This window comes from Triturus cristatus, chromosome 1_1, assembly GCF_964204655.1.
Source record: "Triturus cristatus chromosome 1_1, aTriCri1.1, whole genome shotgun sequence".
Classification (NCBI taxonomy): domain Eukaryota; kingdom Metazoa; phylum Chordata; class Amphibia; order Caudata; family Salamandridae; genus Triturus; species Triturus cristatus.
In genome coordinates this window covers 72,777,474-72,804,707 of record NC_140579.1, presented here as the reverse complement: position 1 = coordinate 72,804,707, position 27,234 = coordinate 72,777,474, and the positions used below count along the sequence as shown (strand labels likewise).

General features: G+C 45.9%; 1 protein-coding gene across 1 annotated transcript in view; it reads right to left on the bottom strand.

The window, feature by feature from the left end:
- The window catches only part of LOC146869469 (complement C4-like), a 520,274-nt gene that overhangs the window by 279,443 nt on the left and 213,597 nt on the right, over nucleotides 1–27,234 (bottom strand). Inside the window, exon 11 of the mRNA XM_085599862.1 lies at nucleotides 20,235–20,405. Within this exon, the coding sequence (XP_085455988.1) occupies nucleotides 20,235–20,405 (171 nt within the window). The remainder of the gene's footprint in view (nucleotides 1–20,234; nucleotides 20,406–27,234) is intronic.

Below are 27,234 nucleotides of genomic sequence, written 5' to 3'. Positions count from 1 at the left end.
TGCTCCGTGCAGTGGATGAATTGGAGCTGCAAAGAGCCTGCCACATGTGCACCATCAGGGTCTCTTGAAAGCAAGAGTCCTGCTGGTTCTTTTTAGGTCTCGCTGAGTCAGCGCGCATGCGCTGCTCGGAGAGACATTTTCTATCTGAGTTTTCAAAGTGCTGCTGGCTGGCCTAGCGCTTGTGTGCACGTGAGCGTGCACGCGTGCAGCCGGCAGCTTTCAGCGCCGCACCGCATCGCACACCACTCACCAGCGCGCGCAGTCGCCAGCTTTCAGCCCCGCACCGCATCGCACAACACTCGCCAGCGCCAGCCTACTTTTGCCATCGCGCAGCGCGCGCGCTTGTTCTACTTGTTTTACTTGTTCCTTCTGTTTGTCCGTAATTTTGATCATTTTAGGTAAGAGCCATAGACGTTGTGCTTTCAAACAATTAATGTTATGCCTTTCACTGTCCAGAGCTACCTAGGATTGGCTTGAAAGCCATAAACCAATCCTAGTGCTCGCTGCTCCCCTGCACGACCAATAAGAGCAGCTTTAGGGTGCCCAGGACCTGCTGAGCATGCTTTTGGTCGTTCGTTTCCGGTTTACACTACAGGGTCTGACTCGTGCGTTTTTGGGAGAGCAACGTCGTGTGCCAGGCCAGCAGACTCAGACCTTGAAGAACCAGAGCACAGAGTCAGCCACGGTTTCCATTACCCCCTACAAACAACTTCTCGAACACTCGATAAGTTAAACAAATGTGTTTTTCAAGTATTTGTAGGTCTGAAAATGACATATGTCTGTTTTTGTATATTTTTGTCTGTCTCTGTTAACTTGTGAGTTCCTATCTCTCTGTCTGCCTTCTACCAAGTCGTTTGCCTCTGCAAGTTTGTGGCTGTGTGTCTTCTAATTGTCTGTCCACCATTACGGACGGTTGGTCACCCTGGGCTCCTGGCTGGTGGGTAATATGTATCTTTTCAGAACCCTCTGTGCACCGGGGCTAAACCCCTGCCCTCAGTCTGTGTGGAAGGAGAAGGCGCCTTCACTGCTACAGAAGGCGCTCCTTTATCGTTATGTTAACAGCTCTGCTCCCATTCTTTCTCTGTCTTACTGCTCGGACAGCAGCACAGAAGGTCACTCATTGCATGGACATGTCTGTCCCACTGTCTGCCGGCCAATGGGTCACTACTTTAATGGCAACCACCCAAAGGAACAGGGAAACCCAATACACCAATTAGCACCTGTTTAGATCATTTAAACAGACAACAACGGTCTCATATGCACTAATTGCATTAAACATTTTACTATTTCTAAGGACTAGCTATACAAAGTAATAACAAAGCTGTTTTGCAATTTTAAATACTCTGTAAGTTCAGCCAAAGCTGCTAAGGTTCCATTACCCCCTGCAAAGAACTTCTCGAGTGCCAGCATTTTGCCTTTCTGTCTGCCTAGCTTGCTGTCTACCTACCTTCCTTTTCAGAGCGAATTAAGCAGTATTGGCTATGAGATCTCGAAAGTAAACACCAAGGAGCATGAAACTGCCATACTAATGCTATCTATAGCATCCCTCGTTATACTGTCTGGATTACGTTGGGCTGTACATCACAGTGACATCACAGTGTGATTCCATGCATTTTCTGCTTCTCAGTGGTATATGCGGGAATTCCGCCGCAGCGCTGAGGGGTGTGGGGGGGCAGCGCGGTGGCGCTGTGCTCATGACGGAGCCACTCCGTCATGAGCCACGGTTGAGCTGTGCTCATGACAGAGTGGTTCCGTCATGACTCCGCCCAGTTGCATTGTCCCCCCGCACAGGCGGGGAAACAGCGCCGCATGGGCGGAGCGGCCGCCAACGGCCGCGGCATGACGGAACCGCACCGTCATGAGCACACGGCAACCGTGGCTCATGACGGAGTGGCTCCGTCATGAGCGCTGAAGGAGTTAAATGGAAATGGCTCAAACATACGTATAACATAGTCCCAGCAGTGGTCAGAGGAACATGTTTCCTAGTATGTTAGAGAAATACTCAGTAGTTTCTGCAAATATTCCTGTACTGTTTTCTGGCACAGGTTTGAATTTCCACAAACATAAAATCTGGGAGAGTGAGAGGAGTTTTGCAGAGAGAAATCCATGCCACCCTTTCTTACAGTGGTATCCAACATAGAATTTGCTTCCATTAACCCACATGGGGTGTATGTTTCTTTACCTTGAGAACATTCCACGGCTTTATGTTGGAAGTGATGATGCCAAGTCAGGTTGATTGTGGGACTTGCGTAGCAGATTATCCATCAGCCTTTCCTACTGCTTCGCTAGTAGTGGATATCTCTCAATCTACTGGGTCTGCAGCCCATGACATTACTTATACCAGTGCATGCTTACAAAGTTGTATTACGCAATCGATGTAAAAGTACAAGGTTAAACATGAAGGAGGCTATTAATCTACCTTTCCTGAACTGCAAAATAATGAGCTCTCCATTATATCCACTGTGTGTTCATGTTGCTTTTTCATGGCTTCTCATGTCACCAGTTTTATGTTGCCTCATATGGTTGGTGGGGTTTACTCTGTCTGGCATGCTGTCTCATTGTCACTGTGGGGCATATGTATGGGGAATTGGCGTATGGCTGCCCTACACAACTGTGAAAGGGCAGGAATGCACCGTATTTGTGCAATACGTTGCATTCCTGTCCTTTCACCCTGTGCTGGCGCACAATGGGCTGCGTAAGGACAATGCCTCAGTGGCAAGCAGGGTTGTTATGGTGCAGGAAGGGGCACCTTCCTATTAAAAAGCAATCCAGAGAGGCGTTTTTCTCTTTCTATGTGTTCAGGACACATGGAAAAAGAAACAAGTATTGGCATGGTCAATAGGTCTCGCCTTTGGGACCTTATAAGTGTTTAGCCATGCAACAGTTGTTGTTGCACCAAGGATATTGTGCTGCATAACTATATACTTATAAGGTCCCGAAAGCGATACCTGTTGGCTATGCCAATGCTTGTTTGATGTTGTGGCTGCTACATGTGCCCCATCAGGGTCTCTTGAAAGCAAGGCTCCTGCTGGTTCTTTTTTGATGTTTTGGCTGCCACATGTGCCTCATCAGGGTCTCTTGAAAGCAAGAGTCCTGCTGGTTCTTTTTTGATGTTTTGGCTGCCACATGTGCACCATCAGGGTCACTTGAAAGCAAGACTCCTGCTGGATCTTTTTTGATGTTTTGGCTGCCACATGTGCACCATCAGGGTCTCTTGAAAGGAAGACTCCTGCTGGTTCTTTCTTGATGTTTTGGCTGCCACATGTGCACCACCAGGGTCTCTTCAAAGAAAGACTCCTGCTGGTTCTTTTTTGATGTTTTGGCTGCCACATGTGTACCATCAGGGTCTCTTGAATGCACGACTTCTGCTGGTTCATTTTTGATGTTTTGGCTGCCACATGTGCCCCATCAGGGTCTCTTGAAAGCAAGACTCCTGCTGGATCTTTTTTGATGTTTTGGCTGCCACATGTGCACTGCCAGGGTCTCTTGAAAGCAAGGCTCCTGCAGGTTCTTTTTTGATGTTTTGGCTGCCACATGTGCCCCATCAGGGTCTCTTGAAAGCAAGAGTCCTGCTGGTTCTTTTTTGATGTTTTGGCTGCCACATGTGCCCCATCAGGGTCTCTTGAAAGCAAGACTCCTGCTGGTTTTCTTTTTTGATGTTTTGGCTGCCACATGTGCCCCATCAGGGTCTCTTGAAAGCAAGAGTCCTGCTGGTTCTTTTTTGATGTTTTGGCTGCCACATGTGCCCCATCAGGGTCTCTTGAAAGCAAGACTCCTGCTGGTTCTTTTTTGATGTTTTGGCTGCCACATGTGCCCCATCGGGGTCTCTTGAAAGCAAGAGTCCTGCTGGTTCTTTTTTGATGTTTTGGCTGCCACATGTGCCCCATCGGGGTCTCTTGAAAGCAAGAGTCCTGATGGTTCTTTTTTGATGTTTTGGCTGCCACATGTGCCCCATCAGGGTCTCTTGAAAGCAAGACTCCTGCTGGTTCTTTTTTGATGTTTTGGCTGCTACATGTGACCCATCAGGGTCTCTTGAAAGCAAGGCTCCTGCTGGTTCTTTTTTGATGTTTGGGCTGCCACATGTGCACCTCCAGGGTCTCTTCAAAGCAAGGCTCCTGCTGGTTCTTTTTTGATGTTTTGGCTGCCACATGTGCCCCATCAGGGTCTCTTGAAAGCAAGGCTCCTGCTGGTTCTTTTTTGATGTTTTGGCTGCCACATGTGCACCGCCAGGGTCTCTTGTAAGCAAGGCTCCTGCTGGTTCTTTTTTGATGTTTTGGCTGCCACATGTGCCCCATCAGGGTCTCTTGAAAGCAAGAGTCCTGCTGGTTCTATTTTGATGTTTTGGCTGCCACATGTGCACCGCCAGGGTCTCTTGAAAGCAAGGCTCCTGCTGGTTCTTTTTTGATGTTTTGGCTGCCACATGTGCCCCATCAGGGTCTCTTGAAAGCAAGGCTCCTGCTGGTTCTTTTTTGATGTTTTGGCTGCCACATGTGCCCCATCAGGGTCTCTTGAAAGCAAGAGTCCTGCTGGTTCTTTTTTGATGTTTTGGCTGCCACATGTGCACCGCCAGGGTCTCTTGAAAGCAAGGCTCCTGTTGGTTCTTTTTTTGATGTTTTGGCTGCCACATGTGCCCCATCAGGGTCTCTTGAAAGCAAGACTCCTGCTGGTTCTTTTTTGATGTTTTGGCTGCCACATGTGCCCCATCGGGGTCTCTTGAAAGCAAGAGTCCTGCTGGTTCTTTTTTGATGTTTTGGCTGCCACATGTGCCCCATCGGGGTCTCTTGAAAGCAAGAGTCCTGATGGTTCTTTTTTGATGTTTTGGCTGCCACATGTGCCCCATCAGGGTCTCTTGAAAGCAAGACTCCTGCTGGTTCTTTTTTGATGTTTTGGCTGCTACATGTGACCCATCAGGGTCTCTTGAAAGCAAGGCTCCTGCTGGTTCTTTTTTGATGTTTGGGCTGCCACATGTGCACCTCCAGGGTCTCTTCAAAGCAAGGCTCCTGCTGGTTCTTTTTTGATGTTTTGGCTGCCACATGTGCCCCATCAGGGTCTCTTGAAAGCAAGGCTCCTGCTGGTTCTTTTTTGATGTTTTGGCTGCCACATGTGCACCGCCAGGGTCTCTTGTAAGCAAGGCTCCTGCTGGTTCTTTTTTGATGTTTTGGCTGCCACATGTGCCCCATCAGGGTCTCTTGAAAGCAAGAGTCCTGCTGGTTCTATTTTGATGTTTTGGCTGCCACATGTGCACCGCCAGGGTCTCTTGAAAGCAAGAGTCCTGCTGGTTCTTTTTTGATGTTTTGGCTGCCACATGTGCCCCATCAGGGTCTCTTGAAAGCAAGGCTCCTGCTGGTTCTTTTTTGATGTTTTGGCTGCCACATGTGCCCCATCAGGGTCTCTTGAAAGCAAGAGTCCTGCTGGTTCTTTTTTGATGTTTTGGCTGCCACATGTGCACCGCCAGGGTCTCTTGAAAGCAAGGCTCCTGTTGGTTCTTTTTTTGATGTTTTGGCTGCCACATGTGCCCCATCAAGGTCTCTTGAAAGCAAGACTCCTGCTGGTTCTTTTTTGATGTTTTGGCTGCCACATGTGCCCCATCAGGGTCTCTTGAAAGCAAGGCTCCTGCTGGTTCTTTTTTGATGTTTTGGCTGCCAGATGTGCCCCATCAGGGTCTCTTGAAAGCAAGGCTCCTGCTGGTTCTTTTTTGATGTTTTGGCTGCCACATGTGCACCGCCAGGGTCTCTTGAAAGCAAGGCTCCTGCTGGTTCTTTTTTGATGTTTTGGCTGCCACATGTGCACTGCCAGGGTCTCTTGAAAGCAAGAGTCCTGCTGGTTCTTTTTTGATGTTTTGGCTGCCACATGTGCCCCATCAGGGTCTCTTGAAAGGAAGGCTCCTGCTGGTTCTTTTTTGATGTTTTGGCTACCACATGTGCCCCATCAGGGTCTCTTGAAAGCAAGAGTCCTGCTGGTTCTTTTTTGATGTTTTGGCTGCTACATGTGCCCCATCAGGGTCTCTTGAAAGCAAGACTCATGCTGGTTCTTTTTTGATGTTATGGCTGCCACATGTGCCCCATCAGGGTCTCTTGAAAGCAACACTCCTGCTGGTTCTTTTTTGATGTTTTGGCTGCCACATGTGCACCGCCAGGGTCTCTTGAAAGCAAGGCTCCTGCTGGTTCTTTTTTGATGTTTTGGCTGCTACATGTGCCCCATCAGGGTCTCTTGAAAGCAAGAGTCCTGCTGGTTCTTTTTTGATGTTTTGGATGCTACATGTGCCCCATCAGGGTCTCTTGAAAGCAAGGCTCCTGCTGGTTCTTTTTTGATGTTTTGGCTGCTACATGTGCCCCATCAGGGTCTCTTGAAAGCAAGGCTCCTGCTGGTTCTGTTTTGATGTTTGGGCTGCCACATGTGCACCGTCAGGGTCTCTTCAAAGCAAGGCTCCTGCTGGTTCTTTTTTGATGTTTTGGCTGCCACATGTGCCCCATCAGGGTCTCTTGAAAGCAAGAGTCCTGCTGGTTCTTTTTTGATGTTTTGGCTGCCACATGTGCACCGCCAGGGTCTCTTGAAAGCAAGGCTCCTGCTGGTTCTTTTATGATGTTTTGGCTGCCACATGTGCCCCATCAAGGTCTCTTGAAAGCAAGACTCCTGCTGGTTCTTTTTTAATGTTTTGGCTGCCACATGTGCCCCATCAGGGTCTCTTGAAAGCAAGGCTCCTGCTGGTTCTTTTTTGATGTTTTGGCTGCCAGATGTGCCCCATCAGGGTCTCTTGAAAGCAAGGCTCCTGCTGGTTCTTTTTTGATGTTTTGGCTGCCGCATGTGCACCGCCAGGGTCTCTTGAAAGCAAGGCTCCTGCTGGTTCTTTTTTGATGTTTTGGCTGCCACATGTGCACTGCCAGGGTCTCTTGAAAGCAAGAGTCCTGCTGGTTCTTTTTTGATGTTTTGGCTGCCACATGTGCCCCATCAGGGTCTCTTGAAAGGAGGGCTCCTGCTGGTTCTTTTTTGATGTTTTGGCTACCACATGTGCCCCATCAGGGTCTCTTGAAAGCAAGAGTCCTGCTGGTTCTTTTTTGATGTTTTGGCTGCCACATGTGCCCCATCAGGGTCTCTTGAGAGCAAGAGTCCTGCTGGTTCTTTTTTGATGTTTTGGCTGCCACATGTGCACCGCCAGGGTCTCTTGGAAGCAAGAGTCCTGCTGGTTCTTTTTTGATGTTTTGGCTGCCACATGTGCAACAACAGGGTCTCTTGAAAGCAAGACTCCTGCTGGTTCTTTTTTGATGTTTTGGCTGCCACATGTGCACCGCCAGGGTCTCTTGAAAGCAAGAGTCCTGCTGGTTCTTTTTTTGATGTGTTGGCTGCTACATGTGCACCATCAGGGTCTCTTTAAGCAAGGCTCCTGCTGGTTCTTTTTTGATGTTTTGGCTGCTACATGTGCCCCATCAGGGTCTCTTGAAAGCAAGGCTCCTGCTGGTTCTTTTTTGATGTTTTGGCTGCCACATGTGCCCCATCAGTGTCTCTTGAAAGCAAGACTCCTGCTGGTTCTTTTTTGATGTTTTGGCTGCCACATGTGCCCCATCAGGGTCTCTTGAAAGCAAGGCTGCTGTTGGTTCTTTTTTGATGTTTTGGGTGCCACATGTGCCCCATCAGGGTCTCTTGAAAGCAACGCTCCTGCTGGTTCTTTTCTGATGCTTTGGTTGCCACATGTACCTCATCAGGGTCTCTTGAAAGCAAGGCTCCTGCTGGTTCTTTTTTGAAGTTTTGGCTGCCACATGTGCACTGCCAGGGTCTCTTGAAAGCAAGGCTCCTGCTGGTTCTTTTTTGATGTTTTGGCTGCCACACGTGCCCCATCAGGGTCACTTGAAAGCAAGGCTCCTGCTGGTTCTTTTTTGATGTTTTGGCTGCCACATGTGCCCCATCAGGGTCTCTTGAAAGCAAGGCTCCTGCTGGTTCTTTTTTGATGTTTTGGCTGCCACATGTGCCCCATCAGGGTCTCTTGAAAGCAAGAGTCCTGCTGGTTCTTTTTTGATGTTTTGGCTGCCACATGTGCCCCATCAGGGTCTCTTGAAAGCAAGAGTCCTGCTGGTTCTTTTTTGATGTTTTGGCTGCCACATGTGCCCCATCAGGGTCTCTTGAAAGCAAGAGTCATGCTGGTTCTTTTTTGATGTTTTGGCTGCCACATGTGCCCCATCAGGGGCTCTTGAAATCAGGAGTCCTGCTGGTTCTTTTTTGATGTTTTGGCTGCCACATGTGCCCCATCAGGGTCTCTTGAAAGCAAGAGTCCTGATGGTTCTTTTTTGATGTTTTGGCTGCCACATGTGCCCCATCAGGGTCTCTTGAAAGCAAGAGTCCTGCTGGTTCTTTTTTGATGTTTTGGCTGCCACATGTGCCCCATCAGGGTCTCTTGAAAGCAAGACTCCTGCTGGTTCTTTTTTGATGTGTTGGCTGCTACATGTGACCCATCAGGGTCTCTTGAAAGCAAGGCTCCTGCTGGTTCTTTTTTGATGTTTGGGCTGCCACATGTGCCCCATCAGGGTCTCTTGAAAGCAAGAGTCCTGCTGGTTCTTTTTTGATGTTTTGGCTGCCACATGTGCCCCATCAGGGTCTCTTGAAAGCAAGGCTGCTGTTGGTTCTTTTTTGATGTTTTGGGTGCCACATGTGCCCCATCAGGGTCTCTTGAAAGCAAGAGTCCTGCTGGTTCTTTTTTGATGTTTTGGCTGCCACATGTGCCCCATCAGGGTCTCTTGAAAGCAAGGCTGCTGTTGGTTCTTTTTTGATGTTTTGGGTGCCACATGTTCCCCATCAGGGTCTCTTGAAAGCAACGCTCCTGCTGGTTCTTTTCTGATGCTTTGGTTGCCACATGTACCTCATCAGGGTCTCTTGAAAGCAAGGCTCCTGCTGGTTCTTTTTTGAAGTTTTGGCTGCCACATGTGCACTGCCAGGGTCTCTTGAAAGCAAGGCTCCTGCTGGTTCTTTTTTGATGTTTTGGCTGCCACACGTGCCCCATCAGGGTCACTTGAAAGCAAGGCTCCTGCTGGTTCTTTTTTGATGTTTTGGCTGCCACATGTGCCCCATCAGGGTCTCTTGAAAGCAAGGCTCCTGCTGGTTCTTTTTTGATGTTTTGGCTGCCACATGTGCCCCATCAGGGTCTCTTGAAAGCAAGAGTCCTGCTGGTTCTTTTTTGATGTTTTGGCTGCCACATGTGCCCCATCAGGGTCTCTTGAAAGCAAGAGTCCTGCTGGTTCTTTTTTGATGTTTTGGCTGCCACATGTGCCCCATCAGGGTCTCTTGAAAGCAAGAGTCATGCTGGTTCTTTTTTGATGTTTTGGCTGCCACATGTGCCCCATCAGGGTCTCTTGAAATCAGGAGTCCTGCTGGTTCTTTTTTGATGTTTTGGCTGCCACATGTGCCCCATCAGGGTCTCTTGAAAGCAAGAGTCCTGATGGTTCTTTTTTGATGTTTTGGCTGCCACATGTGCCCCATCAGGGTCTCTTGAAAGCAAGAGTCCTGCTGGTTCTTTTTTGATGTTTTGGCTGCCACATGTGCCCCATCAGGGTCTCTTGAAAGCAAGACTCCTGCTGGTTCTTTTTTGATGTTTTGGCTGCTACATGTGACCCATCAGGGTCTCTTGAAAGCAAGGCTCCTGCTGGTTCTTTTTTGATGTTTGGGCTGCCACATGTGCCCCATCAGGGTCTCTTGAAAGCAAGAGTCCTGCTGGTTCTTTTTTGATGTTTTGGCTGCCACATGTGCCCCATCAGGGTCTCTTGAAAGCAAGAGTCCTGATGGTTCTTTTTTGATGTTTTGGCTGCCACATGTGCCCCATCAGGGTCTCTTGAAAGCAAGAGTCCTGATGGTTCTTTTTTGATGTTTTGGCTGCCACATGTGCCCCATCAGGGTCTCTTGAAAGCAAGAGTCCTGCTGGTTCTTTTTTGATGTTTTGGCTGCCACATGTGCCCCATCAGGGTCTCTTGAAAGCAAGACTCCTGCTGGTTCTTTTTTGATGTTTTGGCTGCCACATGTGCCCCATCAGGGTCTCTTGAAAGCAAGGCTCCTGCTGGTTCTTTTTTGATGTTTTGGCTGCCACATGTGCCCCATTAGGGTCTCTTGAAAGCAAGAGTCCTGCTGGTTCTTTTTTGATGTTTTGGCTGCCACATGTGCCCCATCAGGGTCTCTTTAAGCAAGGCTCCTGCTGGTTCTTTTTTGATGTTTTGGCTGCCACATGTGCCCCATCAGGGTCTCTTGAAAGCAAGAGTCCTGCTGGTTCTTTTTTGATGTTTTGGCTGCCACATGTGCCCCATCAGGGTCTCTTGAAAGCAAGACTCTGCTGGTTCTTTTTTGATGTTTTGGCTGCCACATGTGCCCCATCAGGGTCTCTTGAAAGCAAGAGTCCTGCTGGTTCTTTTTTGATGTTTTGGCTGCCACATGTGCCCCATCAGGGTCTCTTGAAAGCAAGGCTCCTGCTGGTTCTTTTTTGATGTTTTGGCTGCCACATGTGCCCCATTAGGGTCTCTTGAAAGCAAGGCTCCTGCTGGTTCTTTTTTGATGTTTTGGCTGCCACATGTGCACCATCAGGGTCTCTTTAAGCAAGGCTCCTGCTGGTTCGTTTTTGATGTTTTGGCTGCTACATGTGCCCCATCAGGGTCTCTTGAAAGCAAGGCTCCTGCTGGTTCTTTTTTGATGTTTTGGCTGCCACATGTGCCCCATCAGTGTCTCTTGAAAGCAAGACTCCTGCTGGTTCTTTTTTGATGTTTTGGCTGCCACATGTGCCCCATCAGGGTCTCTTGAAAGCAAGGCTGCTGCTGGTTCTTTTTTGATGTTTTGGGTGCCACATGTGCCCCATCAGGGTCTCTTGAAAGCAACGCTCCTGCTGGTTCTTTTCTGATGCTTTGGTTGCCACATGTACCTCATCAGGGTCTCTTGAAAGCAAGGCTCCTGCTGGTTCTTTTTTGAAGTTTTGGCTGCCACATGTGCACTGCCAGGGTCTCTTGAAAGCAAGGCTCCTGCAGGTTCTTTTTTGATGTTTTGGCTGCCACATGTGCCCCATCAGGGTCACTTGAAAGCAAGGCTCCTGCTGGTTCTTTTTTGATGTTTTGGCTGCCACATGTGCCCCATCAGGGTCTCTTGAAAGCAAGGCTCCTGCTGGTTCTTTTTTGATGTTTTGGCTGCCACATGTGCCCCATCAGGGTCTCTTGAAAGCAAGAGTCCTGCTGGTTCTTTTTTGATGTTTTGGCTGCCACATGTGCCCCATCAGGGTCTCTTGAAAGCAAGAGTCCTGCTGGTTCTTTTTTGATGTTTTGGCTGCCACATGTGCCCCATCAGGGTCTCTTGAAAGCAAGAGTCCTGCTGGTTCTTTTTTGATGTTTTGGCTGCCACATGTGCCCCATCAGGGTCTCTTGAAAGCAAGAGTCCTGCTGGTTCTTTTTTGATGTTTTGGCTGCCACATGTGCCCCATCAGGGTCTCTTGAAATCAGGAGTCCTGCTGGTTCTTTTTTGATGTTTTGGCTGCCACATGTGCCCCATCAGGGTCTCTTGAAAGCAAGAGTCCTGATGGTTCTTTTTTGATGTTTTGGCTGCCACATGTGCCCCATCAGGGTCTCTTGAAAGCAAGAGTCCTGCTGGTTCTTTTTTGATGTTTTGGCTGCCACATGTGCCCCATCAGGGTCTCTTGAAAGCAAGACTCCTGCTGGTTCTTTTTTGATGTTTTGGCTGCTACATGTGACCCATCAGGGTCTCTTGAAAGCAAGGCTCCTGCTGGTTCTTTTTTGATGTTTGGGCTGCCACATGTGCCCCATCAGGGTCTCTTGAAAGCAAGAGTCCTGCTGGTTCTTTTTTGATGTTTTGGCTGCCACATGTGCCCCATCAGGGTCTCTTGAAAGCAAGAGTCCTGATGGTTCTTTTTTGATGTTTTGGCTGCCACATGTGCCCCATCAGGGTCTCTTGAAAGCAAGAGTCCTGCTGGTTCTTTTTTGATGTTTTGGCTGCCACATGTGCCCCATCAGGGTCTCTTGAAAGCAAGACTCCTGCTGGTTCTTTTTTGATGTTTTGGCTGCTACATGTGCCCCATCAGGGTCTCTTGAAAGCAAGACTCCTGCTGGTTCTTTTTTGATATTTTGGCTGCTACATGTGCACCGCCAGGGTCTCTTGAAAGCAAGGCTCCTGCTGGTTCTTTTTTGATATTTTGGCTGCTACATGTGCACCGCCAGGGTCTCTTGAAAGCAAGACTCCTGCTGGTTCTTTTTTGATGTTTTCCTGCTACATGTGCACCATCAGGGTCTCTTGAAAGAAAGATACCTGCTGGTTCTTTTTTGATGTTGTGGCTCCTTACATTTTCGCTCAATGCATTTATTTCATGTTACAGATAGTGTAGTGAGTTAAACTATCGCTGCTGAAACATGCAGTGATATGAAGGTCACATGTTTGAATTCCCACAAGGCCATCTGAGCCTTTCTTCCTTCTGAAGTCGGTAAATTGATTAACTATCGTCGGTAAAAAAAAACACTTTTTATTTGCGGCACTTGGACACTGCAGAACTGCAGCGCGACGATATATTCACATTTGTAACTTTTTAAACTGTTTTCTGTATTTGTATTGAATGCTGTGGATGTTGGCATGGGGGAATCCGGTTTTGAGAACCTATTTTATTCTGCGGTCTGTGCATTTTGTATGTCAAGCAGCAGCAGACAGAGCTCTTTAAGAGTGAAGTTGACCCTTCATTCAAGGCAAGTACTGGCTGGCCCTAAATGGGCAATACCAGACCTGCCAAGCTTAAGATACTTTTCACTGTGTTAAGTTAATTTTATTTATATAGCGCATTAATGCCCTGAGGCATTAACTGTGCGATAGTTCAGGGAAGAGAGTATGGTTTTAGCAAGTGGGTGGGGACATGGCGAGTGGTGTGTTGGGCGTCCTGCTCTGCCAAAACAGCCCCCCCCACCTGTCACTCCTGCCTCCCGCACCCACAACCAAGCAAGAATTGCTATATGGGGCCACCTCCTACGTCCTTGGGAGGTTTAAATGCAGCTCTGTTGTGTAAAAACTTCACACTTCAGCTGGAAACCTTTCTATTAAAGGGCTTCCAGCTCACACTATTAGGGTTCGATGGCGGCCGCCAATATCATTAGGTGAATATACTGGCCTGAGCCAAGACATGATTGACATGATTGAAAGTTATAGCGCCAGGACACCTCAGGGTAGCAGAGCGCTCTAGAAATCTTAATAACATAACATAACATAACATAACATAACATAACATAACATGAGCCAATGGCTGAAAGAGGCAGACCCAAAGGCCACCACCTCTGTACATTATTAGCAGTAGCTCTGTTTAACTGTGGTGCTGTCAAAGCCCGGACCGAAATCTAGGGTTACCATTTCAAACACCGCATTCCATTCCGAACCTCCTACCAAGGCACCCCCAAAGCCCCCAAATATTCTAATGCTGCAAACTTGTGTGGAAACAACAATTGCAGACCTGCACGCATATAAAATTTCAGAAGAACCACATTTTAGTTAAGAAATTGGGATGTTTGAAGCAGAATTATTATTACTAGGGGCAAAGTAAGACGAAAAACGAATTCTAATGAACAAATTTGGTATTCTTGTCCTGAAGAAGGGCTCGTGGAAGCGAGATTTTAACTTTTAAATACCATCTCAGAGGCCTCCGAGTAAACTTCAAGATCCGATTGAGAACAAAGGGTGGTGGGAGGGACAACGCAGTTTAGAAGTGTATATGCTATTTATGCGCATTGAGGACCCCACCCAGAGTGGAAAGAGACCGCACCCCACTGGGGGAAATGTCATACCATCAGCTGTGTGGAGTCCACTGAGAAGCCACAGACCCCCAGCCCACTGGAGGAGCTGTAGCCCACCTGCTGCACGCAGTGCGGAGTCCACCCCAAAGCCACATAAGCTACCCTCTGAAGGGACAGTTAAACCAACAGTTACATGTATGCAGCGATCACCTGTGGGGTGACACAGACCCCACCCCACCGAGGAACTGTTCCACCTACCACCAGCTATATGACCATGAACCAAAAGCGACATAGTACCCCTCCACACTAGAGAAACTGTTAATCCACCAGCGGTGGCACAGGAGTGGACCCAGCAGCGGCAGAGCCCCCCACCCTATGGAAGGACTGTTAAACCACCAGCTGTATGCACTGCCCTTCAAGAAGCAATGGTAATAACCAATACATTAATCCCTACAGATCCGTGCAGAGGGCTTGTATATGATGTTTCTGCACGTGTATTTATTAATAACTAAAGGACCTGACCAGAACCAGAAAACAAAGGCCTAAACAGGTGAGATCTAGCCACACTAAAAGGTGCAGGGGGCTTAGTTTTCCTCTGTGACATTATTACTACCTGCAATTTATGAAGCAATAAACTGCATTTTGCTCATTATGTTACTCCATGGTCATAACAAGGAGTCTGGATTACACCGTGGTAATAAGTGCGTGAATGTGCGTTTATTTGTACACTTAGCACAATTAGCATGTTTAATTGGGACACGTTTTTCAGAGGTAGCGCATTAACATGCCTCTTGCTCCTTTAACAATTTATGAAGCTTAAAAGCCTCACATTACCAGTCAACCACAGCTGACCCTTCATTCAATAAAAATACCAGATAGCACCACTCACTGCATACTGTGCGAATGGTAAACTATGTTACCTTATTCCCATATGTGGCAACGTTTCTATGCCATACTGTTTTTTTGCCATAAGTTCTTTTGTTATGTTATGTTGTCAAGTTACATCCTCACGCTCTCATGGGTTGATGCAGTACAGGAGTCTGAGGCTCGGCTACTGCGGAACCTTCCCAGACGGGCTTCGATGGGCTCGGCAGAAAGTGCACCGGCTTCCCATAAAGTCTGCCTTCAAGGCTCTATGCTATTGTTACAGGGTCTTTAACAAATCAGGTGCCAGCTATCTTCACCGCTTCATCAAACCCTACCGCGCTTCCACCCTCCAGTGTCGGAGGTCTTCGGGGGCTCGGCTGGCTGAAGTCACCACAGTTAAGAAACCGCTGGGACACTTCTGCTGAAGTAGCCATGCGCTTTATACATTGTATTATTATTGTGTTAAAGCTTACTGTTCAGCGTTCTTGCAGGAGTGGGCATCGCGGCGCTTTTAGCTGTTCTGAGAGGTCAAAAAAATAGTAAAATGAGTGTGCACCATTTGTGTGCTCTGAAACAGCAATGCTTCACAGCTGCGCTGCTCTGAGCACTCCTGTGTGGGTGCAAAAGCCACTGTTGATTCTTGGATGGAGACGATGGAAGGAAGGACAGTGGTCTCATTCTGATAGTGAAGCTGAACAAATCAAAAATCATCCCCCTCCAGCTGCCCAAGCAGAAAGGCAGTGTCCCCTTTTTGACGTTCACTTATCTTTGAACTTTTTTATATTTATTGGATACGAAAATACTTTGTACATTTTCCGCATCCCCTTATTGTTCATGCTGCCAAAAATGCAGTTGGTCTACATGTGTGCACCAGTCTCTGTCTCCAGATCATACAACAGTGTGGTTCGTCGCCATCAAGATAGCAGACAAGCCAAAAGTAAACTTCACAGAATATACAGAAGAACAGTGTAAGTAAGTCACGCAGCGATTAAGGTCTGAGAAATGTGCAAACAAAGCAATACCTTGATCTAGAGCCGACGGGGGGAGGGAGGGAAAGTATAAGCGCGCCATGCGCGCATTACTGCTGACACCGTGTTGCAGGGTCCCCGGGAGCTTCCGAGATGATCTGGAGCCAACGGGGGGAGGGAGGGAAAGTGAAAGGGCACCATGCACGCGGTGTGCGAAAACCCCGTGAGCGGTACACGTGCACATTGCCTGTCCGGGCGCGTGCACATCTCCTCTCCCCTTCGGAAGCTAAATCGACAGCAATAGATCTCGCAAGCGTGCAGCGCATATGCTGCGTCGCTAGGTGAGACCTAAAAAACAGTGAGGGGGCATGTTTGGCACTTCGTACGCACTTGTCATACAACTTATGAGTATCCCCTCAATCCTCAATTATTTAAAGAACTCTGACTTGTAATGTTAACTCAACTTGGCCGAAACGATGGTGCTAGAAAGATCAGTGTTGCGGAGGGAGGTTGCATAAAACAATGAATAAATACCTTGCAAGTTGTCTCGTTCAGTTCCAAAGTCGACTTCACAGGAACAAATCCAGCAAGAATTTCCCCTTTAGAGACCACCACTGACAGGTAAAGCTCATTTTATAAAGCAATGTTTTCGAGTTAGTTCACTCTCCTAGAACGCTTTTAAATATCGGATGAGGAGGGACTGTCTGGAGAGAGGTAGGGTGATTACTCGTGGCTGTCACACGTGGTGACTGACTGCTCTCTGGCCTAGGGGTGGAGATTTAAGGTCAAGAGTGTCAAACACATCGGTTCCAGCAGCTGCTTTTCTTGATTTCTCTGCTAAGAGTCAATCTTGGCTCCTATTAGCATAGGCGTTGGAGCGGTGGGTGCGGGGGTGCTGCAAATCAAAACAAGCATTTGCAATGCAATAGGTCTCGCATTTGCGAGAGTTTAAGCAATTGAAATTGTACATGGCGATGTCTTTTATTCATGTATGAAAAACCAATACGAAAATACGTAAATAAAAAGGCATCGTCATTTACAATGCCAATTGCTCAAATTCTTGCAAATGCGAGACCTATTGCATTGCAAATGCTTGTTTTTGTATTGTTGTTAATTTGGAACATGGAGGCAGGTCCCCAGTAACAAAACCGTCCCCCACCAAAATGCCTGGTAGCCAGTCCAGCCCTGCACTTAAGGGGTGCCAGTGTCCACTTTGTAATTCCATGCGGAAGAGCGTTACCACTTTCCAGGTAAGAGAGTATGAGGGCTTGAAGAGCACCTCTGAAGTTGGTTCTGGAAAAAAGTATGAGTTTTTTTAGAAGAGATAGCTGTTACAAGGCCACCTTTGTTTTTTGACAATGTGTTTCTTTATGGTGAGGGCGGTGTCTACGCTGAATCCAAGTGACCTGGGGCCAGATGTATGAGCATTCACTTTTGCGAGTCGCAAATAGCGTCGAATTGCGACATCACAATTTGCGACTCACAAAAGTGAATGTACAACAGTGTCCCAGACACTGTTTGCGATTCCCAATGGGGTCTCAAATTGCATGCCCCATTAATATTCATGAGGTAAGCGCAATTTGTGCCCCCATTGGGAGTGGCTAGAACTCCCAGGGATGGTGGCCTGCTGGGGTCAGCAGACCACCATGTCTGTGACGGCTTTTTAAATAATGCAGTTTTAACACAAATGCAGCCCGTTTTCCTTAAAGGCAAATGGGATACTTTTAAAAAAGAAAAATTAAACTTTTCAGTTTCATTTTTTAAGAGCAGGCCGGGTGAGGGGGGATTTCGACAACAACGAGGGGAAATTATTTATTTATTGAATTTTCCCATGTCGTCGTTGGTCGAATCTCCCCCCAACCCAGCCCCACCGCTCTTACCTGCGCGGGCTGCAGCTGTTTAAATGCTCCTACTTAGAGTTAAGGAAACCAGACCTACTCAAGAGAGTCACAGCTGAGGAACATAAATGGCTATTAGTCAACACGGCATATATTGTAAATCCTCTGTAGGATTGCTGGAAACTTCATGCATGTGTCTACTTACCCTATGAGAAATGCTTGGGTAAGAAGCTGCGAGTGCTTCAAAGAAGGTTTAGTGACAGCCAAGGAGCCCAACGGATTGGCTAGTGACTGCTAAAAGGCCCTCAGGGCCACACGAAGGGCATACTTCCTTTTAAATTACAGCAATTGTAACATTGTAAACAGAGAGGATACCTTGTTACCTCTATGTCGGCTGAGTTTGATACATGTGACAACAAAAACATGAAATAAAAAGAGACGATGCAATTTTCTCAGGTGAGACAACTAAGTAGAAAATCATTAAGTAAGTGGTTTCAGCAGAAATCCTAAAATTCAGGCACAAGATATGAAACCTGCTGCTTCAAGATGCATTTTATAGAAACATCAGGGGCTACACCAGGCTTGTTTTCCTGGTTGCAGAAGAAGTGCAAGTACTAAAGGGCCAAAGGTGGGGTAAAAACATTGTGTGAAGACTTCAAGTTAACTAGCCTCAGCCAATGAAACGTACTACTAACAGTGGCAACAGCCGAGCTTCTCTTGGGCCCAGGGAGGAACAGACAGGCTTCCACAAACTAAAGGGGGTTTCAGCAACCCCTTTTATGCATGCTTCTGTCCACCACTGGGTAATGGTCATGGTGCTCACTACATCAGGTCAGGTTTTTAGGTGGCAGTCTGAGAGGGACACACTGGCTAATCAGCGGACACAAGCTTTCAGTGTGCCCAGCCTGTGCTCGGCGCTTTCGAGATACAGAATTTGCAGGGCTGCCTCTAACTGGCCGACTGTTCTAGAGCATGACCCTGTCAGCTGGGCCTTGAGCTCATCCTTGAGGTCCAGAGATAATCATCACCACTCTGAACAGTATCAATCGATCAATCAGGATTTATAAAGCACGGCTAATCACCCGATGGGGCATCCAGGTGCTTGCAGGCCCAGGAGGCTTTTTCGAACAGCCAGGGTTTGAGGGCCATTTGGAATTCCGGAAGTGAGGTGATGGTCCAGAGGTGCGTGGGGAGGCTATTCCAGGTCTTTGCTTCTATGTGGGAGAAAGAGCGTCTTCCACTTCTGCTTCTGTAGATGTGGGGAGAATGCGCAAGTGAAAGGGAGGCAGAGAGAAGTCTTCTCGTTGGTTGGTGGAAATTCAGGTGGTGGTTAATGTAGGCATAGTACAGCTTCTACTCTCCTGAAAAGGACACAGCACTACGACAATTACCTCATCATGGTATAGTTTCCTTTTCTCAACTGGTGCTGCAGAGTTTTATTTGGAATCCAAAATTAATACTAACTCGATGCTATGGAGGGAGAGTACGGAATTGAAGCCACTGGTGCTAATCAACGGCTCACTCAAAATGTATGCCATCCTCAAAATGTATATCCGCATCAACCTGAACAAGAAGCAGCTTCAGCTGTATATCCTAGGTTTCTTACACTGAAGGAGGAGAAGAAACAAACGGTTAGAAGGAAAGGTATTATGAAGTCACAGACCTGACATCCCAAGTTTCAGCCAGTGTGGTTTTCCATGGCATAGTCTGAATGTGGAATGCAACCCAGAAACCAAACTAGGTTAAAACTCCAATGGGGCCTTTGAGGTACAGTTTCAAATGCTGCTGCAAGCTTGGGGAAGATGCAGTGACCTTAACAGTGACCCGGTATCTTATAAAACATGCAGAGTATTTTCACAGATGACACAATTCGCACAGCACACAATCATAAGCACAACCACACAACAACACACACACTCTGAGTGAAGTGAAGGACTTCCGTGATGAGCGACTGGAACCATTTTAATCCAGGGCGTTCATGAATCCCATCCCTGTGGCATACCAATAACACGAAAAGAAGCCAGTGGCCTCCAAACATTGGGTCCACTGGGAAGAAAAAATTAGCTATGCAGAAGTAAAACATGAGGGACGATTACAGCTGTCTATTGCAAAGCTTTTAATCACCCTCCAACCCAAGAGTGTCCTTTTGCACACATAATGGCCACTGTACACACAAGTGACCAGCCATGGGCAATTATATTCACTCCACTCTAAAATGCAATGTACACTCTTCCTTAGCTACATGTAGCACTTATCTATACCATGATCAGGCTTTTGTCTATCACTCACTGAGTATTAGTGGGAAGACTCTGCTGTACCAAAGTACTACCAAGAGATACTAGTGATATTTGGAAGCAATACAAGAGTCAGATAGCAAAACGTAACACATATGTTGATTTCTCCTCTTGCACACGTCAAAAAGAACACCCCAAGATAGACAAGGAAAGGATTAGACAGTTATTCTATGAAAGTGTAACAGAGTATAGCAGAGAAGTTCTCAATTGGAGTAGTTGTCAACAGTTGATTAGGTGATGGTTAAACAAGCAGATTTTAGTTCCATTTCTTATTGACTGGTTGTCTAATTAGTATGATCCTGGACATATCACTTTATCTCTATTTTATAGCAATGGGGCATGGTTTGATTAGCCTTGTGATTTACATCTACTCTGGCCCTCACCAAAGAGAGAAGACAAGACAGTAATGGCTGTATGACTAAGATGATCTTTGGTACAAAACTCTAGAGAGATGAGCCCTTCCTCTTAGCTCTTACTAGTGATCCACCAAGCCTGTACGTTCTTTAATAATAACCAAAGACAAGAGACACTCACCGATACATCCAGTGTCTTGGCAGTAGTGGGTGTGTTGATGTAGTGCTCCAACACTCCATTCTGATCTGATTTCTGAGTTGCCAGGGAATGCCAGGGGGCTCCATTTGTTTGCATGGCCAACTTCACAGGGATCCCGGCAGCCACGGAGCCATCCGTGTGAGATACCATTGTCTGGTAAATGACACAAACAATATGAAACACGTCATTTTGGTCAATGGCAATGAATTGTGCCAAAAAAAGACAGGAACACACTGTCATACTTCTGTTGCATGTACATTACTGCACTCAATAACAAGCACAGACTCCAGGTAGAATCTACAATACTAGAGACACAGAAGGGGCTCATGGCTCACTAGACTGTCTATAAAAACAGGCGAGGTCTTCTCCATCCTTCAATAATCATCATTCATACCTCGCAGGTCTACCACCATTAAACCATCATCGGTCAAAGTGGGAAAACCCATGACAGCAGGCGCTGCTGAGATGGAATCACTCCCCTGCTAAACTTGTAGATGTTGGTCCCAGATCTCGAGGCACAAGATGGAGTTCCAGTAGAGTTATCAGTTCCAAAGACCGGAAATTCCATCCAGTGGCTGCTCAAATTGAGGGAGTTTTTTTGTTTATGCTGGTCCACTGGCAAAACCTGGACTGAAATTTCTTAAGGCTGGAGTCTAATGTCACCATCATTTGAGTATCATCTGCATAAGCCATCATTGTGACTCAGAAGCATCAGATGAGGATGGCCAATTGCATCCAACAGGGTGGGGCGAAGGAAGTACTCCTGTGGAACCCTGTATCAGAGAGAACCTGAAGGGTGGCAATTGCACCGCATTGTGATTTGTTATGAAAGGGTTCTGCCATGGATGTCTATTTAAGTCTGGCATTGGCAGATGGTGTGAAAACCATAGAAAAGGAGGTGGCAGAAATCAAGAAGGATAAGTACTTCTCAGTCTTCATTTTCTAGAGCCCACCTGAAATGGTCAGAATGGCTAGAAGGGCTGTTCCGCCAGAGGCCATAAACCAATTGTATAGGTTTGAGAAGATTGTAGAATTTAATGCAATGGGAGATTTGATGATTCACCTCGAATACTAATACTTTAGCAGGGAACTGGAAAAGGGAAATAAGTCAGACATGCTAATTAGAGAGGGATCAGCACTGGGCTGTTCAAAAGGGGGGATACCAAGGCTCTCATCCAGTCCAAATGAAATGTGCCAGAGAGGAATATCAGACGTCAGTGAACAAAGTGCCAATGTTATGAGTGACTGATTAAGAATGTGAGGTGTGCGGAGATCAAGTGGAAATCCTGAATGCGTGATTTGGCTACACTTGCAACACCGCACATTGCCTATTCCCAGATTGGTGGTGAGGCAAAGTGGACACAGAAAACATCCATGTCTGTAAGAGAAGAGTCAATGGTTTTAATTTAAAAAAAATTTAAAAAGTGGACCGTTAGTTATAGAACTAGGGAGAGGTGCAGAGTTTTCACAGGAATTGGGATCTGTGAATTCCTTATTGAGTTTAAATATTTAACCAGGAAGACTGTTGAGGGCCATAAAATGTTTTACAGTATAAAGGATTTGTATTTAATAAAAAATGTGAAATAGATGGGAAGATAGTTTCTCCTCAAGATGCATTATAGTTTTATTGGACTGGCTTGACAGCGAAGTCACCACCAGACAATTATGCACGTATCACTAGAGAGGGGCTTTGGCTCTGCCCACATGTTGGGAGCTGGGAGTATATGTTTTGACTGGGCAGAAGTTGTGTGCATCTACAAAATGTGGTTACACTGCACACAGTTGTGATCATTTTGTTTATGTAACCATCTGACTGAGCTTGAACTTTCAGGTGCATACGTGACATTCTGATGCTATTAAAGTGTCTTAGATAACTAAATCATCAATGGTGTTTTCCCTGCCAGCAACACATGTTGTAGGAGGGCAGTCATTCACCTACATGCATGTTTAGCTCTGGCTCTCCAGTGCATTCGAGCTTTTGACCTACACCAATATTATTCAACAGTTCTTTGCTTCCACACAAAAGCATATCCATCCCCATGCAGTTTATTTGTAATGCTTCATATTACCATACCACATTCCTTTATAGGCAGAGTTATTGGCATTGCCAATACACTATAAAAGTAGAGAAGATGGGGCCGAGCTCAACTGTGAGTGGCAGAGACAAATGAAGGTTAAATTCAAGCGTATTATATATATATATATATATATATATATATATATATATATATATATATATATATATATATATATATATATATATATATTACCTACTGGCGGTCGCCAGTAGGTAGTTATAGTTAGGACCCTGTTTCCATAGGAAATCCGCAACATTCTATTTGGAATAACTTTGGCGCCGGTCGACGAATCCTCGCGAAATTTTCAAAATAGGTGGGGCGCTATGCTCCGCTCCTACCCTGAAAGTCTCGGGGTGATTCGTCAAGCAGGGGCCGAGAAAAAAGGGGGGTCCCAAAGCGCGTTTTCCCCATGCATTTTTCCATAGGACCTTTAGACACAGCTACAGCCCGAACGGCTGAACAGAATTACTTGAAGTTTGGCAGAGAGGTAGCCATAAGGTCAAGGAAGTGCCTTTTGCAGGTCTGGTGTAAATCTGTTCAGTATTTCCTGAGAAAATAGCATTTAAAAGCATATATATATGTGGGCGGAGCCTAACCACACATCTCATCCTGAGATCTGATTGGCTGTCAGCACTTCATCCAAGAAGTGTTGGCAGCCATCTTGGGACCAATATACATGATAGCACCTCATTAAAAAGCATTGCAGTTAATAGAAGGTTTTAAGACTTTAGTTACATTATAAATCATTTGTTGATGGTACCATACTCATTTTAGGAATTGTGGTATGTTCTAAGGTGATTTCACCATGTGAAAAAGCCTTCTGCTGGGATATCATGATTGAGAGAAAAATATTTTCTCATGCTTTTACCACAGAGGTTTGGAAGGTGATCTATAGGCTAAACTGAGAGCTTATTTTCTGTAAATTCACATTATCTTTCTCAGTCATGTGAGAATGAAGTCTGACATTCTCAGTAAAACATGTACATCCAACAAGGGCAGAGACTGTCAGTTGATTCCTTTGTGTTCTACTGCAGCTTCCCAGAGTGTTCCAAAGAACTACTAGAGCGCTAACAGTCCTACTTATGATAAACGTATGGCACACCTGAAGCCATCTTGCTTGGATTAAAGTGGTAACTCTTAAAACATTTAATTTAAAAAGGAACAAAATGAGGGGGTTCATTTTTCCATAAAAAGTATGATTAGTGCTGCAGAAAGAAAAATTAGGGCACATTTTGAGTGACTTCTCAAATCCTCTTCTATTTCATTAAAAAATTCTGACATGCAGACTGAAACATGCACTTTCAATACCAGCAGCAGTTTTCCCTGGTGAGCAGTAGCTTTACTACAGTGATCTAATGAGCAAAAAGAGTGCTAACATTCTGAATTTATGGCAAATGTGTGACACATCTGAATGCCTTCTTGATGGAATCAAAGTAAAAAACTGAAAGTATTTCCTACTGAGGAGACTGCAGTAAATGAGGAAATTAGGAAACTTCATAACAAATAAGTCTCCCAAGATGGCCACCAGAGACAAAAGAGCCCAAATGTAGCCCAAATATCACCCAGATGTAGCCCAAGTATAGCCCAATGACAGAATGTCCCAGAATGTTCTTAAAACAACTAGAGCGCTTACTGTCTTCATTATGACAAAAGTATGGCACACCTGAAGCCATCTTGATTGGAATAAACTGGTAACACTTAAAACATTTAATTTAAAAAGGAACACAATGAGGAGGTTCATTTTGCCATAGAAATTATGATTAATGCTGAAGAAAGAAAATGAGGGCACATTTTGAGTGACTTCTCAAATCCTCTTCTATTTCATTAAAAAATTCTGACATGCAGACTAAAACATGCACTTTTAATACCAGGAGCAGACTTCCATGGTGCAGTAGTTTTACTACAGTGATCTAATGAGCAACTAGAGTGCTAACATTCAGAATTTATGGCAAATGTGTGACATATCTGAATACCTTCATGATGGAATCAAAGTAAAAAACTGAAAGGATTTCCTACTGAGGAGACTGCAGTACATGAGGAAATTAGGAAACTTCATAACAAATAAATCTCCCAAGATGGCCACCGGAGACAAAAGAGCCCAAATGTAGCCCAAAATCACCCAGATGTAGCCCAAATATAGCCAATGACAGAAGTGTGCAAAACACTTATTATTTTGTGTTTTTGCAGTGTTATATAGTGCAGACTTGTCAGGTATTGGAGTGCTTTACATGAGCATTGGTTACATCACACAAGAACAAATTCATTTTGGTTGTAGACATGGGGAGACTAAGTGATTTGACCAGAATCACAGAATGTCGAGCTGAAGCAGAAACTTCAACCTGGTTCCCCAGTTGCAAAGTCTGCAGTTCTGGAAGTAACACCACATCCTCTCCCCTAAGTACAACATTTAATCAAGTGGTCAACTGGATAAAAAAACATAAAGATAACAAATAATTTAAAAGTGCTTTGTCGCTATTTGAAAACTCAGAAAATATGTCCTTATTTTAGTCTTTTAGAGCACTAACCATAATTTTGATGCCAATAAGACCCTCTCATATATGTAATTTCTAAAGGAAATGCTCTAGGTATTACAGTTTTGATTACATCAAGATGATGTCAGGCGTTCCACACTTTTGTAATAAATATAGAATGTTAGCAATCTAGTTGTTCATTAGGATACTGTTGAGAGGCAGAGGCCAGGGGCACGGACTCTGAAAATTGAAGGCAGGTAGGAGGGTGCAAAGGCAACAATTTAACCACACTGAGCAGGCAGGAAGGGCCGTGGAAGCACAACAGACTATGGAGGGCAGTGGAAAGGGGGGCAGGGGCAACAAACCAACAATACAGGACTTGCAAGAGAGGCTGTTGGAGGGAAGATCTATTACGGGTCAAGGAAGCAAGGGGCGGTCCCCAGATCCCCGGGAGCCACCACAGAACTGAGCAGGAGAGTGAGTCAGGGACAAAAGGGGCACCTTAATTTGAGCCGGGGTGCCTAGGAACGCTTGCTCCAAAAATGAAGAAAACAGACATATGAGACATGGAATTGGAGGCAGAATACAATGGCAGTTTAATGAGAAGATGCAACTTCAAAGAAACCGCAGAATAGAGACATAAAGTACAAAATACAGAATCCAGATAATCATACAGCTGTCATAATATTCTCTGTATCTCAATTAATTTACTGACAGAGAGAGAGAGAAAACACATCTATAAATGCATCATGGGAAACAAGTTACACCAAGGAAAATGTTACCTAGGAACACTCACGTTTACTCTTAGAGCAAGCATTCCTGCAATTACAATACAAAATCTTTTAAATGCAAAAGTAAAGAGAACAATGGTTAAACATAACATGACATTTCATATAGGTAAAATAGAATAAGATACTTCAAGCAAAGCAGAGCAAGACATTTTAAGCAAAGGAAGACAAGAGCTCCCAGCTCTTGGGGAAAACCTGCACTGCCTGTTAACCTACATACAGATGGCGAGGTAGTCCGTCGATATCTGTGGGTGCTCCCTTTTTATATCATTTTGTGGGCTCCTTTGCACGCTACATCTACCTACGTATGCTACCCAAAAGCTTCGTCTGCAGATTTTACCAGACATTTCGTCATTTACCCACTTAATGCTGACAATGGACTGGGTGAAAAGGTCAGTCTCTCAGGCCAATCGCTTATCGTAAGTTCCATAGAGCAGGCAGAAAATAATGGGTATTGTACGGGAATTCAATATATTCATGTATAAAATCTCCTCAGTTCTCCTAACTTGACGCTCTGCGGTTTCCACTTCCTTAAAAGCGGGAAACCTGCCCAGGAAGCAAGTACCAGTCCAGGATGCAGCCTACTGTATGTCGACAGCTTCAGGGGGATGTTGAACTTTGATACCGAGCACGGAGCACTCGGGTAGGGTGGGGGCTACTAGTTTGGATCAGAAGGCCTCGCAGACCTGCCTTCAGACTGCTATACACTAAAATTGCAGAGCTATGGTCAATTTAACAAAGAGGCCTACATATTGAACAGAAGGGCCTACACAGGGGTTTTATGCTGGCTGAGTGGTAAGGATGTCTCAGGATAATTATATAGCAACACAGGACCCGCTGGTCAATTTAATACGGCCTACAAATGCAGCTGGCAGGGCAAGGACAAGGGTCTCATACTTCAGGTGTGGACAGAACGGGCCAGGGGCCCCCTGTGATACAAAATCTACCCTCCTTTAAGGCTGTGGCAATGTAATGGACCATTGTGGGCAGAAGGAAGAGGCAATGGTAGTACAACCATACATGCCAACAGACCCGATTCAGCCAGGAAACGTCCAATGTTTTTAAGCTCAAATGGGCTTTATTTGATCTGTCTCCTGTCTACAATATCCTCTTTTTCAATGTAACTCAAAGGGGAAAATCAATACCCCAGTTTTTTTTCAAAATCTCCCTCTTACCAAGTTCAAAATGTTCGCAAGTATGGTACATTGGATCATGGAAGGAAATGGGATAGGGACATGGACTTGGATAACAGAGGACAGGAGGGACATGGAGAGGTGCACCAAACTGACCCTGCAGGGCAGGCATCAGGGTTTGCAGCAGCACAATACACCACACAGGGCATGCAGGACGGGAGTGCAGCACAACAATCCATAGAAAGCAAGAGGGAGGGGACAGGACCATGCACATGGACAACAGAGAACAGAGGGGCAAGAGGCAATGGTAGCTAGCTGACCATAATGGACAGACAGGAGAGAAAGCTGCAGCATAACAGACCATAAAGGGCAGGAGGGACGGATCAGGGGCATTACAATGGAACAGACAAGCCAGGAGGGAGGGAGTAGGGCTGGGGGCAAGGGGGCAGGGCAGGAGCAGCAAGATAGCCATGGAGGTCAGGCAGGATGGGCACAAGAAGCAAGACACACCA